At 27.2% G+C, this 17,189-nt stretch overlaps 1 protein-coding gene across 1 annotated transcript; it reads right to left on the bottom strand.

The window, feature by feature from the left end:
• Positions 1-4,100: 4,100 nt before the first annotated feature.
• On the bottom strand, positions 4,101-5,682 carry LOC137818595 (F-box/kelch-repeat protein At1g80440). Its single transcript, XM_068622118.2, has one exon. It carries the CDS (start codon positions 5,465-5,467, stop codon positions 4,403-4,405), a length of 1,065 nt encoding a protein of 354 aa, XP_068478219.1. The 5' UTR covers positions 5,468-5,682; the 3' UTR covers positions 4,101-4,402.
• Positions 5,683-17,189: the final 11,507 nt, after the last annotated feature.

A 17,189-nucleotide genomic window follows, 5' to 3' on the forward strand; every position in this document is an offset into this window, starting at 1 on the left:
TCCTAATGTGAGTGGATGTATGAAAGTGAAAACTTGCTACACCAGATGCCAACAATTGAATCATCTCAGCTGCTAAATTAACAGTTCTTTGTCGGGAATTAACATGTTTGGTTTCTGCAATTGTTTGGTTCACCTATGAATACATGGTCTTCGGAACTTTTGTTTTCAAAGTATATTTTCGATTAAAATGTTCATAAGTGTTCTTATATAATTTCGGTAAAATTTATTTTTTAATGTATGAATCTATGATTTTAGTTTGTAAAAAAACTCTTATTTCTCTGCTAAAGATGTCCTAGAAGAAATTTGTCCAAATGTCTCAGGCTGTTGCATGCTACCATCTGATTTTTTATGAAATGTTTCCATTTCTAATTAGCCATTGCAGAGTATCAAGTTTCTTCATTCTTCAAAATTAGGCTTGTAAGAAGTAGGACAAACAAGTTTATTAAAAGTTCCTTTTAAATATTATATTCATTAAGAGGGAACAAATTTAAATATATTAAAATTGAATTATTTTATTTTTAAATATTTGTTTAGATAAGATCATTTAAATTTATTATATTTAAATTTTTATTTAAATAGAGTATTTTTAATGAAGGTTAAATATGTTTTTCATTTTTTACTATAACACGAGATTAATTTTTATTCATAGTTTAAACTTTAGGTCATATAGATACTTATAGTATGAAAATGATTGGAATATGTATAGATACTTATAGTATGAAAATGATTGGAATATGTATTTTGTAGGTAAGTATTGATTAAAACTATCTCAATCTCAACAAAATCAGTGATTCCTTAATTGAAAATGGTCGAGTGACACTTAGTTAAACTAAATAAAAAATATATATGAAGAAAAAAAGAAACATAAATTTGAAAAAAAAAATATTATGAAAAATTATTATATTTAAAATAAAATTTTAAAATCTCTAATTTCTAATATTTAAATTATTTTCATAAATTTATAAAATTTATTTTCCTAATAACATATTTAAATTTTCTTTAAAAAAATATTCTCTTACAAAAAATATGAATTAAGCACACACTAAGAGCTATCAAACTATTGGATAAGTGAAGAATGTTTAAAAAAAAAAATTATATATATGAATCACCAAATCTCAGCCTTTATCATTATATGATATAAAGTTATATTTATAAAAAAAATTGTGTCAAAAAATACATGAAGAAATATTTTAATTACCATTATAATAAAATAATTATTATAAAGCTTTCACTAACTTTTGTTCTCAATCTCAAATGTATTTAGAAATCATTAATGATGAAGATCGAAAACAAAGCTATCAACCGTAATAACTCTTAAAAGAATATAAGGAGAAACATGAAGTAGTTATTAATAATTAAAATTTTGTTTCTACAAATACCAATTGTTATTATGTTTTAGTTGGAACATGATCAATCAAACTTAAAAATGCTTTTGTAATTGTTGGATATCAGTAACAATAAATCGTGTTTTATAAAATTAAGTTAAAGCAATCAAATTATCTTTAAATAAATATATAATATATAATTAATAATAATAAATTAATTTTATAAAATTAAATTAGACACTATTAAATCATTCATATATAATATATTTTAGATATAAATCGCACTTTATAAATTTTTATAAACTAATTTTATAAGTTTAAATTAAATACTTTCTCCCCATAAATATATAATATATAAATGAATTTAAATTTAATTTTATAAATTAATTTTATAAAATGATTCAAAATATCAAACCTACATAAAACAAATTCTTAAACACTTTATTTTCGACCATTGACTTCCAATTTTTCGTTTATATTAAAGTCTTTTTGCCTTGAAAGTTACTTTGCACATTTTTCAAGTGGTTTAATTGTTTTCATTTGCTTAAATTCATGCACTGTTCTTAACGTGTCATTTAGCTACTTTCATTTACTTGCTACTTATTCATTGTTTTCATTTAATTCATGCTTGTACTTCCCGCTGCTAATTTAATTTTTAGTCATTTATTTGCTTTCATTTTCTAGAACTCCCACTTACTTTCCTGCCATTTAATTGCTTTTGATAATACGTTTTTCCTCATATTAGTTTTGTGCCCACCAATTTTTCTCATTGATAAAATTTGAATGTTATAATCTGTGTTAAGACAAACACGGATATTGATACGATATGAACACAAATAAAAAATACGTATAATCTTTAAAATATAAGAAATGTGAACACGAATTTATATATTATGTAATTATGAATTATATAAATTAACAATAAAGATTTATGTGCATTAAGTGTGTTTTAGTTCTTTTCTCATTACTGGTTCAAAAGAATTTGTTATTTATTTTTATAATCATAATAAAATTTTATACAATAAGTTAAAGTTTTTATAAAATTAATGTATTTTTCTTTTTAAAAATTTTGTTGGACCCGTGCTAAAATTGTCAAAAATCTAACAAATATTTTTTGAATTAGATACTTCAATGATACATGTCTTACGAGTGTCATACAAGTGTCGATATCCGATATGTATATTCGACACGAACATATCATTTAAAAGGAATGTCGAACTTCATAGGTTATAACTAAGATGAGGTTGATCAGAATTCAAGGTGGTTCCATGTAGTCTACTTTCAAGATTTAGATATTCAGCTTCTAAGAAATGAAAAATATTTCACCTACAAAAAATACTCTCACGCTAAAGTAAAAAATCAAATTTTGTTATATATATGTAGTAAATAAATACTAAAATTCGTATTTTTTTCAAAAAATCCTGAATCTCAACAAAACAAGTAAATGTCTTCCAAAAACAAGTATTTCCTTGGTTAAATAAAAAGTATGTAATATTAAGTAATTATAGTTTTAAAAAGGGAAGAAAGATATAATAATTTGAGAAAGATGCGTAAGTTTTACGGTAGGTAGATAGATAGAATGAATAGATGGAAGCATAATTAGACAAGTGCAGGAATTTGAAGTTAGTTTGGATAAAGAAAGGGTCACATCGAATCCCAATAATTAATCAAACCAAACTTCAAACTTGTTGCTTTCTAAACATTGCTTCGCATTCAGGCTTATCCCAAACAAAGAAAATGAAGAAAACGAAGAAAATGAAGAAAGAAGAATAAAAGACTTTCCAAATTTATACATTACTTTTGTATTTAATCATGCTCCCGCACACACTTACACAAATACTCTTTAAAACACATACACTCTCTTCTATCTTTCAAATCATAACTTCTATCAATCGAAAACATTAAGGATAATAGATTCAAATTTCAGTAATAAAATATGGAGTCAGATATGTTGATACCCTCCGCAATATATCCTCCGCACATGATACATATTTGACGACACATATTTGACGCTTCAGACGTGGTAATGACGTGATAAAGTGAGATTGCACGTAAATAAGTCGCGCGAACTTTAAAATAGAATAAAAAATAATATATTTTTTTTAGATCCATATTACATCGATTAAGTCATCTAACCAATGTAATATATTATTCATATTAAAAAAAATTATTTTTTTTTCATAAAGAGTGGATTGATCATATTACAGACACACAGGTAATCAATTTTGCGTGTAACAGTATACGTGGAGGAACATGTGACTAGGTAGTTCTTGTAGGGTTATTACACATATTAAGTCATCTAAATGTAATATGTTCTTATTAAAAAAAATTGATTTTTTTTTAGAAAAAGTGGGTGACCATAAACGTATTATAAGTAATCACTTACAAACATACGAGTAACCAGTTTTGCGTGTACTACAGATCATATATTATAATATAGAGTTAGTGTCACATCCACACCTGCAGCGTCAATTGATGTCCCTCAAATGATGTATTAGTGACAGGTGTTAATAAAACATTTTTCTAAAATATGTCATAATTTAATATTAATAACATTAAATATCGAATCTTACTTAAAAATCAATTTTTTCTTTTTAAAAATATAATGCAAACTAATATTTAGTATTAATAACATTAAATATCAAAATTTTACTTAAAAATCAAAATAATCATTTAATATTAATAACATTAAATATCAAAATCTTACTTAATCAAAATGCCTTTTACAAATTTCATAAAAAAAAAACTATTCCGAAAAAAGTCAAAAAAAGAATGAAAATAATCATTCTCTTAGTTTAGAACTAAGAATAAATAGATCCCATAATGTCTTTGTAACTCACTTCTTTTCATCTTTTCATGTTTCATGTAATGGAAATGGAAATACAGTAGAAATTACTTTCCATTTGCAGACATTGAAACAAATATTTACATATTTTTCACCACCTTTATAGAATGAGTAAAATGATTTTTCACTGTGAAACATTTCTACAAAATCACCACTCTGTTCTATGTTTGTTTATGTTGTGAATTTTTAATGTATAATATTTATACGGAAAAAGAAAAAAGAAAAAGAAATTCTAAATCTCCAAAACACAGCCGGTTTGAACATGGCCCATGAACCCCTCTAGGCTTGCCACTTTCCTCCAATTGCAACTCTCAAAATCAAAAGCAAAAGCCACGTGGACTTGACCGTAGCCGCTGGATCCAATCAACACCAGCGTCCTATCAAACGCCCCAACGTACGCCACGTTGCGTATCTCTCCCGGCACCGTCGACATCTTCTGCCACGTGTCGCCTCGAAGCGAGATCAATTCCCCGCCACTGCACAAAAACACCGTCTCGCCATCTCCACCGTCCACTAACGTCCTCGGACACGTGGCGCAATCCAGAAACTCCTCTTTAACTTCGCCCCACCGCAACGTGGCAGGATCGAACGCCTCCGCGCTCTTCCGGAACCTTCCCTGCGTCTCCGTCGGGTAGCCCCCGACCACGACGAACCTACCGCGGCGGAAAACGCCCTTGCACTCGTCGCGCTCCGCCGCCATGTCGGGAAGCGAAACCCACCGGTCCGAGGCAACATCATAGGCCAGAGCCGAACGCAGCGCGTTCTTCTCGTTGTCGTGTCCTCCGGCGACAAAAACCGTCCCTTTAGAATCCGACGCGCAAGCGAAAAACGTGCGCGGCCCACCCGGCATATCCGCGGCGCGCCGCCAATTCGCCGACAAAAAATTGTACACAAACACAGAACTCGATGCTTTCCACGAATTCGGGTCCAACCCGCCCAACACGACAAGATCGTACCCGACACTCACTAACTGACAGAACATAGGCAACCCGGAAGAAAACTCCGGCGGCTGTGGCAGCTCGGCCCAGTGACCCGTTTCCGGTTCCAACACGCTGAGACGGTAAACCGGGTTCGTCACTCGCTTGGTCGAACCAGCTCCCGGCTCGTCGCGAGCCTGAACCATCGCTATGAGCTTCTGCGCGTGGTTCGTGCCACGCCGTTGCCGGTGGAACTCCGGCGAAAGAATCTCCGATTTCCAGAGCTTGCACACTGACGCCACCGTGGGGAACTGCTGGTACGAAACCCGAATGAGACAGTCCCGTGCTACGTCCTCTGGTAGACCCGAAATCAACTCCATGGTAACAGAAATTAAAGAAAACGAAAAGAATGATTTTTGCAGTATGTGAGTGAAGTAATGAAGACCCAGATACCGAAATCGCAGAAAGAAAGGATCTTGAGATGAAAAGAGAAAAAGGGTATTTGAAATTTTGAGAGAGAGAGAGAGATGAAGTTATGGAGTGGATAGTGTTATGGTTTGGGTTTATGTTGTGTTGTGAGAATGGAAGGTTGAGGGTTTGGTATTTATATAGAGAGAAGAAAATAGGGTGGTGATAGTTTTTTGGGTAAGATGTGAGTGACATTGCAATAGGGTCTTCTTCTAGAAGGATTTCATTTATTTTATCGACAATTGGAAATATGACTTTATCTTCTTTTTTTAAAATTTTATTTATTTATTTATGAAAAGGAAGGAACGGTCTATCCTATGCATTTTTAATTTAATTTAAATTTTAATTTGGTGAATGATGCAAATGGCACCAATTGGTACATGGCTGTTGGCCAGCTCAATAGCTGTTGCTTTTTAGTTAGTTATTAAAATGATATCATACCTTCTTTTACTTTATCTTTCTAAATATCTCCACATTCTAAGTTAGAACCAAATTACAACCGCAATATGAAAACACAAATAGTTAGATTTTAATAGTTTTGTTTTCATGTTTTTAAATCTATACCGATATATACCTATATATAAAAAGAGGATAGTTATTTTTTTCTGATATAACTTATTTTATTAGTATAATGAAATATTTTGTCATTTCATAAATTATTTTTAAAAAAATATTATTTTTTTAAATTAATGTTGATGAATAGCTTTTATATGCAAACTAACTCTTTCGTATTCTCACCCTCTCATTCGGTGATCACATCAAATCTCACATATCAAATAAAATATTTTTTATTTTTAATCACTCTCTTCACTCGATTTCGAGCGCAACTCTATTATTTAGTAAAACCATTATTCTTTTATGAAGTGAAACCCTAATCTTAACATGAAGAACATCACATTTTCCAATCTCAAAACTACCAATGAAATGGAAGAAGAGAAAAAATTTAAAAAAAAAGAAATTAAAAAAAAAAGATGTTGAGTAATTAATTATTATTTTTTGCTTGTTATTTATTCTTTTCAATTTCAACTCATCTAAATTTATATATATATTAAATTTTTATCTACAAATCGAGTAAAATAACTTCACTAATTGCAATGTATATAATTTTAAAATATATTAAAAAAAGGAATTGTGTTTATCATGTGGTCTCAAAGTTGTTCTAGATATTTTAAATTTAATGTGCAATTATTTATTTTTCCAAATGAATGAATTGTGTGAAATACACTTAATTCATAAAATGAAATTCCTCTTAAGCAAAAGTAGTAGTAGGATTGGATTGTTGATAAAAAGGGTCGGTTATGGCTATCAAGACATATATGGCCCACATAATTTATTGGAAACTAAAAGGAGTGGTTCCTTAAAAACTAGTACTAATGGGGGTGTTCAACAATTAATCTTTTCATCAAATACATGAATGTATAAATCTTAGATAAATTTAATTATTATAAATTAATTATGAGATTTTATAAAGCTTTGGAGAAGAATTCCAGTTCAAATCTACTACTAATCTATATTAAAATTATTAATTAAATGAAAAATAAAACTCTATAACTTGTTTTTAAAATTATATTTTTATATAACAGTATTTTTATATAATAGTATTTTTATATAGAGATAGAAGCATGAATATTTGGTTATTATTGTTATCGTTTACAAATTTTGACATATAGTCAAAATATTACAGACAAATAAAAGATACTTTAAAAACAATTCTAAAATAGTTTTTTCACATTTCCCACATTTTCTTATTTTAAGGGTTCTAAAGAAACAGAAGTACTAAAGTGAAACTCTTTTTTCTAAACAAACATGTTTTTCGTTCTCTTTGGCTTCCTCTCATGAGCACTTTATTTTCTTTAGGTATTATCCCTTTCAAACATTCCATCTCAACGAGTTCTGTAAACAAGGATGAGAAATTTCTAGATGATGATTGAAAGTGTTTTTTTATTTGTCTTTTTAGGATTTTAATAAAAAATTTATATTATATCCCTTTTAAATGATAAATATAAATTACAATTATCAATTACAAATTACAAATTTTAGAGATAAAAAATCATCAAATTATAAATAATTTTAAAAATCATAATAATTAGTTACTATTAAACTAAATTAGAGACTTAAAAAAAATATTGGTATCTAAAGTATTTTCTATTATTAATAAAAAATTATAAAATTATTTTTAAATTAACATCTAATCATTAGCTACCAATGTTTTAGCTATTAATACTTTAGATTTTAAATTTGTTTTTAAAAAATTAATTAAACCAATTTAAAATCTAAAATATTAGTAGTTAAAATTTTGGTAGCTAATTTAAGTATCGATCTAAACACCATTTTATAAATTTTTATTAATAATAAAAATTATTTTAGATATAAATTAAATAATTTTTTTAGTTTATAAAATGATATTTAATTTAATTAATATAGTGATTAATTATTTTTTATCTAATTTTGATTGTTATTTAATAATTTTTTTTAACATATTGTATTTTTTACATGTTAAAAAATTCTTTCTATATTTTATTTATTTTATTTTTGTGATTATAAATTATAATGGTATAATAATCCATGTGAATCACATAATAAGTAGTAATGATAAATCCAAAAACAAAGACATAAAGACAACATACATGAAGAACCGACTGAAAATAGTTGCTTTAAATCTTCCTCTTTCATAAAGTACATGTTTTCAACACGTAAAGAAAGACCTCTCAATATCTTCATCTTCTAGAACACGTCTCTCTCTACAATAACTGTATTTTGTATTTTCGTTCATCTTTATTTTTATTTCAATATAATATTTTCATTTTTAATTCATACGATTAATATTTTTAAAATCCATTAAATAATATATTTTAAGAATTCAAGCATTAATTTGAATTTTATAATAAAAATGAACAATACATAAAAAGTATTAATATAATTTATTTATTTAAATTTTCAAGTTAAAAATAGTATTATAATTTCTTATATAATTAAAAATATTATTTATTAATTGTTTCGGTATGATTAATATAGTACTACATTACTCAACAACTCAGCAGTCGATTTTGTATATTTATTTCTCTTTTCATTTCATCGAAGTGTCTTTTATGGATAAAATCATGACGGAGCACTAACATCCAAAACGGACAGTACAGATGTAGTGATTGACCCTAACGATTGAATGTAACCTTAATTTTTGGTTTAGGGTTTAGGGTTTATATAAAAGAGAAAAAAAAAATGCATTCATTGAGTCTGGTTCAAAAGATGATAAGATGCACTTACATTGCATAATGTGTATGGTCACAAACTTCCCCCTTTGCTCAAATACTACTGGAAAAAAAATGTCAACTCTCATGTCCCGGTTAATTCATATTAAAAAAAAAGTCTATTCTATAATTTTATTTTATTTTATATTATCTCTTGTTTGTGACAAAAAATAAAACAAAGTAATAGACATTAATTAATAAATAGTTATTTCATACAACCTTGTAAATGATCATGGCATATTTTATTCAATTTTTCTGTAAGTATTTATGAGAAAGAAGACAATTTTTGTTAAGTTAAAATTAACTTATTTATAAAACTTATCGTGTATCACTTTATAAAAAATATATTTTTTAATTTATATTCTCTAAATAAATTTACACAAACATATCATTAAGTACCTATATGTTTAAGCATGTTCCGAAGAACTGTGCAATTATATTTTTATTATTATTTTTCCAATTATGTCATAAATTTAACGGTACTATTATATTTTAATTTATTGAAAATTCGTAGAAAAATATTTTATATGCAATCTCCTACATGTATTGTTTTCTATATATATATATATATATATATATATATATATATATATATATATATATATATATATATATATATATATATAAAAAGCTCCTTGAAATTTTCTTGTAATACATTTTTGTAGGTGATTTTTTCTAGGTGAAAAAGACACTTTATGAGTGTTATTAAAAAATAAAAAAATATTTTTTAATTGAATTTAAAAATATATAAAATATATTAATATATATTAATAAAAATTGAAAGTTGATTTCAGTATAAAATAAAATTTGAAACACTCCAATAATTTATTAAAAGCAACGATTTTTTAACGTATATCCACTTCGACATCCTCGATAATTTCTTACTAAAAACCAAGAGTAAAGTATATAATATTTTTTTTATGCATGGAACTATCATTGACGACAAAAGTATTATGTTATGACATTTTTTTTTTTTTTTATAAAACAGTAATATAAAAGAGGATTTGGAAGAGATGAGAAAGAGATAAAATCATTTTGAAATGAATAGATATGAAGAAAAAAATATCGTATTATGTTAATGTAATTGTCTTAAAGGTTGGTTCATTATAAATACTTACTTGTGTATTTTGGATATGCAATACAATTATCTTGTTATTTTAAAATTTATTCATTCTAAAATATTTTTTTTATCGATAAAGGTTGTAGTGTATTTGATATATATTTTTGGTAAACTGAAAATAAGGAAATATTCATCAAACTAAATTTTAGTAGTTTCAATGGAAGTCGATTTAATAATTATAGGGTAGACGAGAGTATTTCTCGAGTATTTTCCCACTTCATTTCAATTAAATTGATCTTTGTAATAATTGTAGAATTTTATATTAGAAAGTTTTGTATATTTTTTTAAAAAGAAAATAAGATATCAAATCTTGAATTATTATGACTTTTTTTTGTAGAAACTCTAATATAAAAAATTATACTTATAATTATAACATAACTCTCTTTTATACATTTACTATATTGGTTCTCTACCATAATAGTTTATACAAAATTTGTTTTCTTATTTTATTGGAGGTTTTTTCATCAAAACTTGTAGAGTGAATGAAATGAACTATCTTAACCACATCAAATTATGATTTCTGAATCAATATGTGTTAGAATGAATCAATGTTAGTTTCTTGTAAATCTTACTCAACATGAATATTTTATAAGACATTTTAGTCCTTTAAACCTTTACATAGTGTAAAGATATACGTGGTTCCTAAATTTTTATAGGGTTTAAGAACGTGTGTGTAACTCCTTAAATCTTTGTGGAGACAACAAACACCTGTGTAAATTATGTGAATTCTAGACCTTTGTGGAGGTAAAGATGATTTTTGAAATATTAATTTTTTAGGAGTATTGAATATCTTATATTTTAATTACGATTTGTTTAAGTTAACATACTTTAGTTTCTAGTTTTCTATTTGTGTGATAATTTTTATGATCGAACTTGGTATGAGAGCATATGTGAATCTAGGATTAAGTGATCATCCAATATCAGGTTAGAGGCATGAATGTGTTACTTCTTTTACAAAGCGGACTATTACGAAGTGGACTTTAAGCCTAACTCAACCCCATAAAACCGACTCATAAAGTTGAGGTTTGCACCCACTTATATACAATAAAAGACTCTAATCTCTAGTCGATGTGGAATCTCCAACACACCCCCTCACGCCGAGACTGCCAACTCGTGCGTGGGACTATATATTATGGGTGGTCCGATAGGAGCCTGATAGCGGGTGGCCTGATAAGCCCAACAAATACTCACTAGGATAGGCTCGAAATGGCTCTGATACCATATTACGAAGTGGACTTTAAGCCTAACTCAACCCCATAAAACCGGCTCATAAAGTTGAGGTTTGCACCCACTTATATACAATGAAAGACTCTAATTTCTAGTCGATGTGGGATCTCCAACACGGACAATACCTCAAATGTGATGATATACCTTAGCAATGTTATCTTAATAGACTTGATGTCGGAACACTGACCCCATCCGCGGGAAACGAAAAATTGGCTCCAAAGTCAAACTTTCGTTACTTGTTTCAATACGCTTAATAGTTTCACATCATTTAGGAGTCGATGTCAAGGGCAATTTAAATATAACTTCCTCCCTTAATCCTTTGAAACCACTACAAGAAAATAATTAATTAGAAACCAACTTTAGAGACAAAAAAAATAATTAGTCATTATATTGAGTAAATTATATATTATTTTTTAGACTAAAAAATTATTGGTATCTAAAGTAGTTTATATTATTTATAAATAGTTTTTAAAATAGTATCTAATTAGCTACTTGGTTTTAGTTACCAATATATTTACCAATATATTGAGAGTTAATAACTTGATAACTAATTAGATACCAATTTAAAAACAATTTATTAATAATATAAATTACTTTAGATTTTTTTTAAATATCTAAGAGCATTTAATTTAGTAAACTTAGTGACTAATTATTTATTGTCTCTAAAATAATTTTTTATTTAATAATTTTTCTAGTGAAACTCTTTTAAAATAAAATCATGACTAAATTTTAAATTCTAAAACAAATAATAACTAGAGTGAAGGTATAACGGTATTATCTTAATCAACTAAGATAAGAAAAAAAATGTCCTTTTAAAATAATTAAAACTACATAATGTAGTTAAAAAAGAACTATTTATAATTAAGAGAATCAAATTATAAGCATCTCCAAATATATTTTAATAATCAATTAAACTTGATACATAAATATGTTTAAATGTATCTATTTTTACATTTATGAGTTACTTTTATCATTGTAATTCAGCAAGCTAGTCTAGCAATTTTAACCAAATAGATTTTTTTTCAAATATTTTTCACCTAATTTCATGTAATGAAGACAAAATGGATGGATTGTGTAACAAAAAAAATCTGATGAGAAATCTTTTAAACAGTATAAAATAAAAACAAATATTTGTTGGGAGAAAAGGTCTAGAACTTCACTTAACATAATAATATCAGTTTCTGTTGAACACATAATGCACAAATTCAGGAGCTAACAGTGCCACACAATGCATTATCTAGAAGTAAAGTTTGTGTAAGATTCCAACAGCAGCAATCATATCAGAAATTAGTTAAGAGTTGTGATGAAAGATGAACAATGTAGCGTGGAAAAGAGGATATTGGGAAATGAGAAGAGCACGTGAAGAAGAGGACTTAATGTGTATTATTATCATCTCATCATCACCCTTTTAAAGAACATGGTGCCCCACTTCATTGTTCTCATGGGAATGAGATATTCTTATTCCACTGCTTCTAGAAGCCCTAATCAATTATTCAACCTTCCCATTTCTATTAAAGAGAAAATGTGATGATATTTTATACGCAGTTGAGTTGATAATGATTGGTGACAACTCTTCAAGCTCATAACCACTAAAGTTTCCACAACCACACCTCCTTTTTCTGCACCAAAATGTTCCTACTCTTAAATTTTTTTTTAGTGGTTTTTATCATTTAATAAAATTAGAAAGTGTATCGGTCGGGTCCGTACGACATGTGAAGGTCTCACTATTTAATTACAGTCGATTGATATAATTAAGTTTTGTTAGGCTTAATAGAAGATTAATGATCTGTTCGATAGGTGGATGTTTGAGTTCTCGGTCAGGATCAACTAACGAGATTAAATTCATCATGTTTAACAGAAGATTAACGAAGCTAAACAGTAAGCATTAGTTAATAAACTCGTAAACATGATTCAAAACCATCCGGTCCAATAACAAAGGATTAATGATAATCATATAAATAATAATTGATTTCATAAAAAATAAGGTACATCATCATCTGATTGCACTGAGTGTCTTTTACAAGTACTATTTGAATTTGGAATTTACGAGGACGAGGATGAAAAACACAAAGAAAGGATTACAAAGCTGTTTTGAGAATAAAAGAAGGAGTGATAAACCGACCAACAATCGTTTGTTCAGTTCTAATCCCGTCCGAAAATAATAAATAATTGTGAAATGAAATGAACTCATATAATAAAAAAAATTGAATGGAAGGTAATAGCATGGAGTAAGTGGAGATAAGTTATTTGAGTTTCAACATGAAAAGTCCAATTATAGAAAGTATAAATGGACACATAAGACATTTTAGTAACACAACAATCTTCATGTTCAGACAGACAATCATGCATTCTGGAAAAAGATGTCAAACTTGCACTGTTACATACAGCTGGAAGAATAATTTGTCAACAACACTGCAACAGTTTATATCAATGTTCATCACTGTTAACGAGTTTGGTTTCATATTGGATTCTCTGTAATCACCTTTATGATTTTCAGATAAATATATGTTGGTTTTATATTTCCAGTTAATACAGTTTTATGCGCATTAAACAAAAAAATTACGTTAAGTTTAAATACAAACTAATTACTTTTATAATTAAAACATTTAAACATATATATCACCTTAGAAAACTTGAAAATTAATTCTACCTAATTATAATTTCTGTGAGCATGCATCTTATCAGACTATTTAATCATAAACATAAATATTTAATTTTAAGTTTAACTTAATTTTAAAAAAACTTGTTAGTAAAATGAGATTTACATTTACCTATATAGTATGAACTGACTTTATTTATAGTTGATGTGAGATTTTTTACACAATCGAAACCATCAAATTCATGTGTGAGACTATATACTTATAGAGTGGTCAGAAAATAGCTCGATGGTGAATGACAAGATTATCAAACAAACTATCATTATAATAGATTTTGATACCATATTAAAAAATTGATTTTAAATTTAGTTTAACTTTACACAACCAACTTATAAAATTAATTAACACCCATTATGAACTGTGAATCAGCATCATGAGATACTTGTTTGAATATATGTTAGGTTTGGACATATATATTGCCTAACTGATATTACTTGTTCTTATAAAGTGTGAGAAGTCAAGGAATTGTGAAATTTAATGTTTACGAAGATGCGTAAGAGAGACAAAAGCTTGAAACAAGTGTAAAGGTGGCATGATGTTTGTTTTGGTAGCACTCATGATCACCACATGTGTAGTGTGTAGAGACAATTACAAACACACTTACGTAACATAAGAAAGAAGAAGAAGAAAGATTGAGGTTACGAATTTGTAAATCTTATGATGTTTGCGACAACTTAAAGCATTACGAAGTATGCATGTTTATCACTCTTGTGCATGAATCTCCCTCTATAATATGGTGTTTCAAAAAGACACTAAATATATATAAGACTATGCATCCGAGAAGTTAAGAATTTGTTTGGATAAAAAAAATTCAATTTCTACAAAACTTAAATATATTGAATTTAAAATAATTTTACTTTAAATTCTTTCATTTTTTAATATTTTGTTTGTGTAAAACAATTTGAATTTACTAAATTGTATTTTTTTATTTAGATGGGACATATCAATTACCAAAAAATATAAAAATACTAAATACTAAATTTACTATTTTAACCTTTTAAATGAAATACTTTTCATTTAATGTATATACATAAACCAAATTCATTTAATGTATATACATAAACCAAATACGAAGAATGTGTGTTAGGCTAAAGTTCCCTACACCAAATCAGTTATGACATCCACTCAATACTTACTAAAAATATCTATTTTATCTTTAATTTTATGGATATCTATATCCATAACACAAATAAGTCAGTCTTGGATATGTAAATTTGAAATTAAGATGTGTCTTCCAGATATAACATCCGCAGTAAAAGAATGTCTTCCGGACACTAAGAGCCAAAAAGTTTTTTTTTTTTTCATTTTGGATGCGAAAATCCAGAAAATGTGACAAGGGTAATTTCGAGTTTTAAAAACAATATGGGTGCAGGTAACAATTGATCTAGTGCAGGAAGAATTAACCCTTTTTTAAAAGCATAGCTTTGCATTGCATCGGCTTGTTGGATCTCAGTTCGGGTCCATTAGCGGTGGACTTTTCGGCCCAAAAGAAGGGTCTGATGTGCTATTAACACACAGGCAATTGCTTCCTGCACCATATCATAGGAAAAAAACGAAAATATCCTTAAAAAAATAGGTACATATTAAATTACATTCCGGACTTTCTTTTCCAAAACACAATAATATCTTCCGGATAAATTTTTCCAAAATGTATTATTTTTAAATTTTGGATTTTTTATCCAAAATGGGATTTTGAGTTTTTTTTTTCGGATTTTTATATCCAAAATACAAAAATCTCTGGATCTATTTTTCCAGAATGCATTATTTTCAATTCCGGAATAAAGGGTATTTTTGGAAATTTTGAAATTATGTCTGTGCAAGTTCAAAAGTGTTGGGTGCAGGGAGCATTTGCCCAAAAAAAATATACTTACATGAAATCAAAAGAAGCCCATACCAGACCTCCAAATTTAATTGGGCTAGTGTATCTACAGTTAAAAAAAAATACTTAAAGGGGTATGTTCAATTAAAAATTTAAAAGACTTTTTTTCATGTTGATAAAAAAATTAAAATTGTAATGATGTTTTTAAAGTAATGATTTATGAATTTATACATTTAAAAAAGTCATAAGTATTATATATACTTTTATTTTCAAGGTGAAATGTATACTGAATTATTACTTAAATTGTGTAAATTAAAGTGCATTTTTAGTCACATTTACTATTGGTATTATGAGAAATCACTGTATACTGTTGGAGATTTCATATCGACTATAAATTGAGACACTTTATAGTATATAAGTGAGTACAAACCTCATTTTATAAACGGATCAATTTTATGAGATTGAGTTAGGTTTAAGTTCACTTCTTAATATATACACAATCAATATTTAATTTTAGGATACTCAAACATGACTGAAAATAACAAACAATTTTAGGGTTTTATTATTATGAATCTCTAATTTAAGTGAACAACTTTATAAAATAACAATGTTATATGAATATAACATGCATAAACAGACAAAAGTATAAAATATTATAAAAGAGTATAGAAACAAATAAGAGAAAGCATAAAATTACATATAGGAAGAAAAGAAAACATGTAAAGAATCCACTCACCACTGTTTATTAAAATTGATAAAAACTGTTAAAATGGAAAGTCAAAAAATTCTTTAAATTTATAATTTGCAGAGTAATTTTTTTTTTCTCATCAATATTTTATAATACAATTTTTTTTAAAATCATATATTCTTTTATTTCAAAAATAATTTTAAATTAGAGAACACTGATGCATACGCACAGCTATTTTTGTAAGAGATTCCTAACCTATAATGAATAATTCCTATCCTAGTTGGTCCAGCCCCATTGGTATCCGTGTCCATGCATATCATTTGTTAAAAATGTTTCTCATCCTTATTGTTGAGCCCATCGTCCTATCCAAATACACCCAAAACTTTTTATATTGAAATTTTAATTATAATTTATTACAAAAAAAATTCTTAATAAATATTTTAAAATTACACATAAAACTAATTTGAAATAAATAAATATTATTAAGAAGTGAATTTTAAACCTAACTCAATCTCATGAAATCGATTCATAAGATGAGATTTGCACGTACTTATATATTATGAAATGCCTTATTCTAGTTGATGTATGATCTCCAACGCAATTCTCTCACACAAAGGCTACCAACTCGTGTGAGACTATATATTATGGATGATTCGATAACGATCAAATAACAAGTTCCTCGATAAGTCTAACAAATCTTTCCTAAATTAAACCACCTTGTATGTGAAATTATATATTAGTATCCTATAATTCCAAATAATCATTTAAATAAATTCTAATAATATTATAATGTTGATTGGAATAAATTGATAGAGATAAAAAAAAATTAGTAATTTTGGTAATTAGATATTGAGGAAAGTAAATGGTAATTTCAT

The sequence above is a fragment of the Phaseolus vulgaris genome, chromosome 10, assembly GCF_051622355.1.
Source record: "Phaseolus vulgaris cultivar YP4 chromosome 10, ASM5162235v1, whole genome shotgun sequence".
NCBI lineage: Eukaryota > Viridiplantae > Streptophyta > Magnoliopsida > Fabales > Fabaceae > Phaseolus > Phaseolus vulgaris.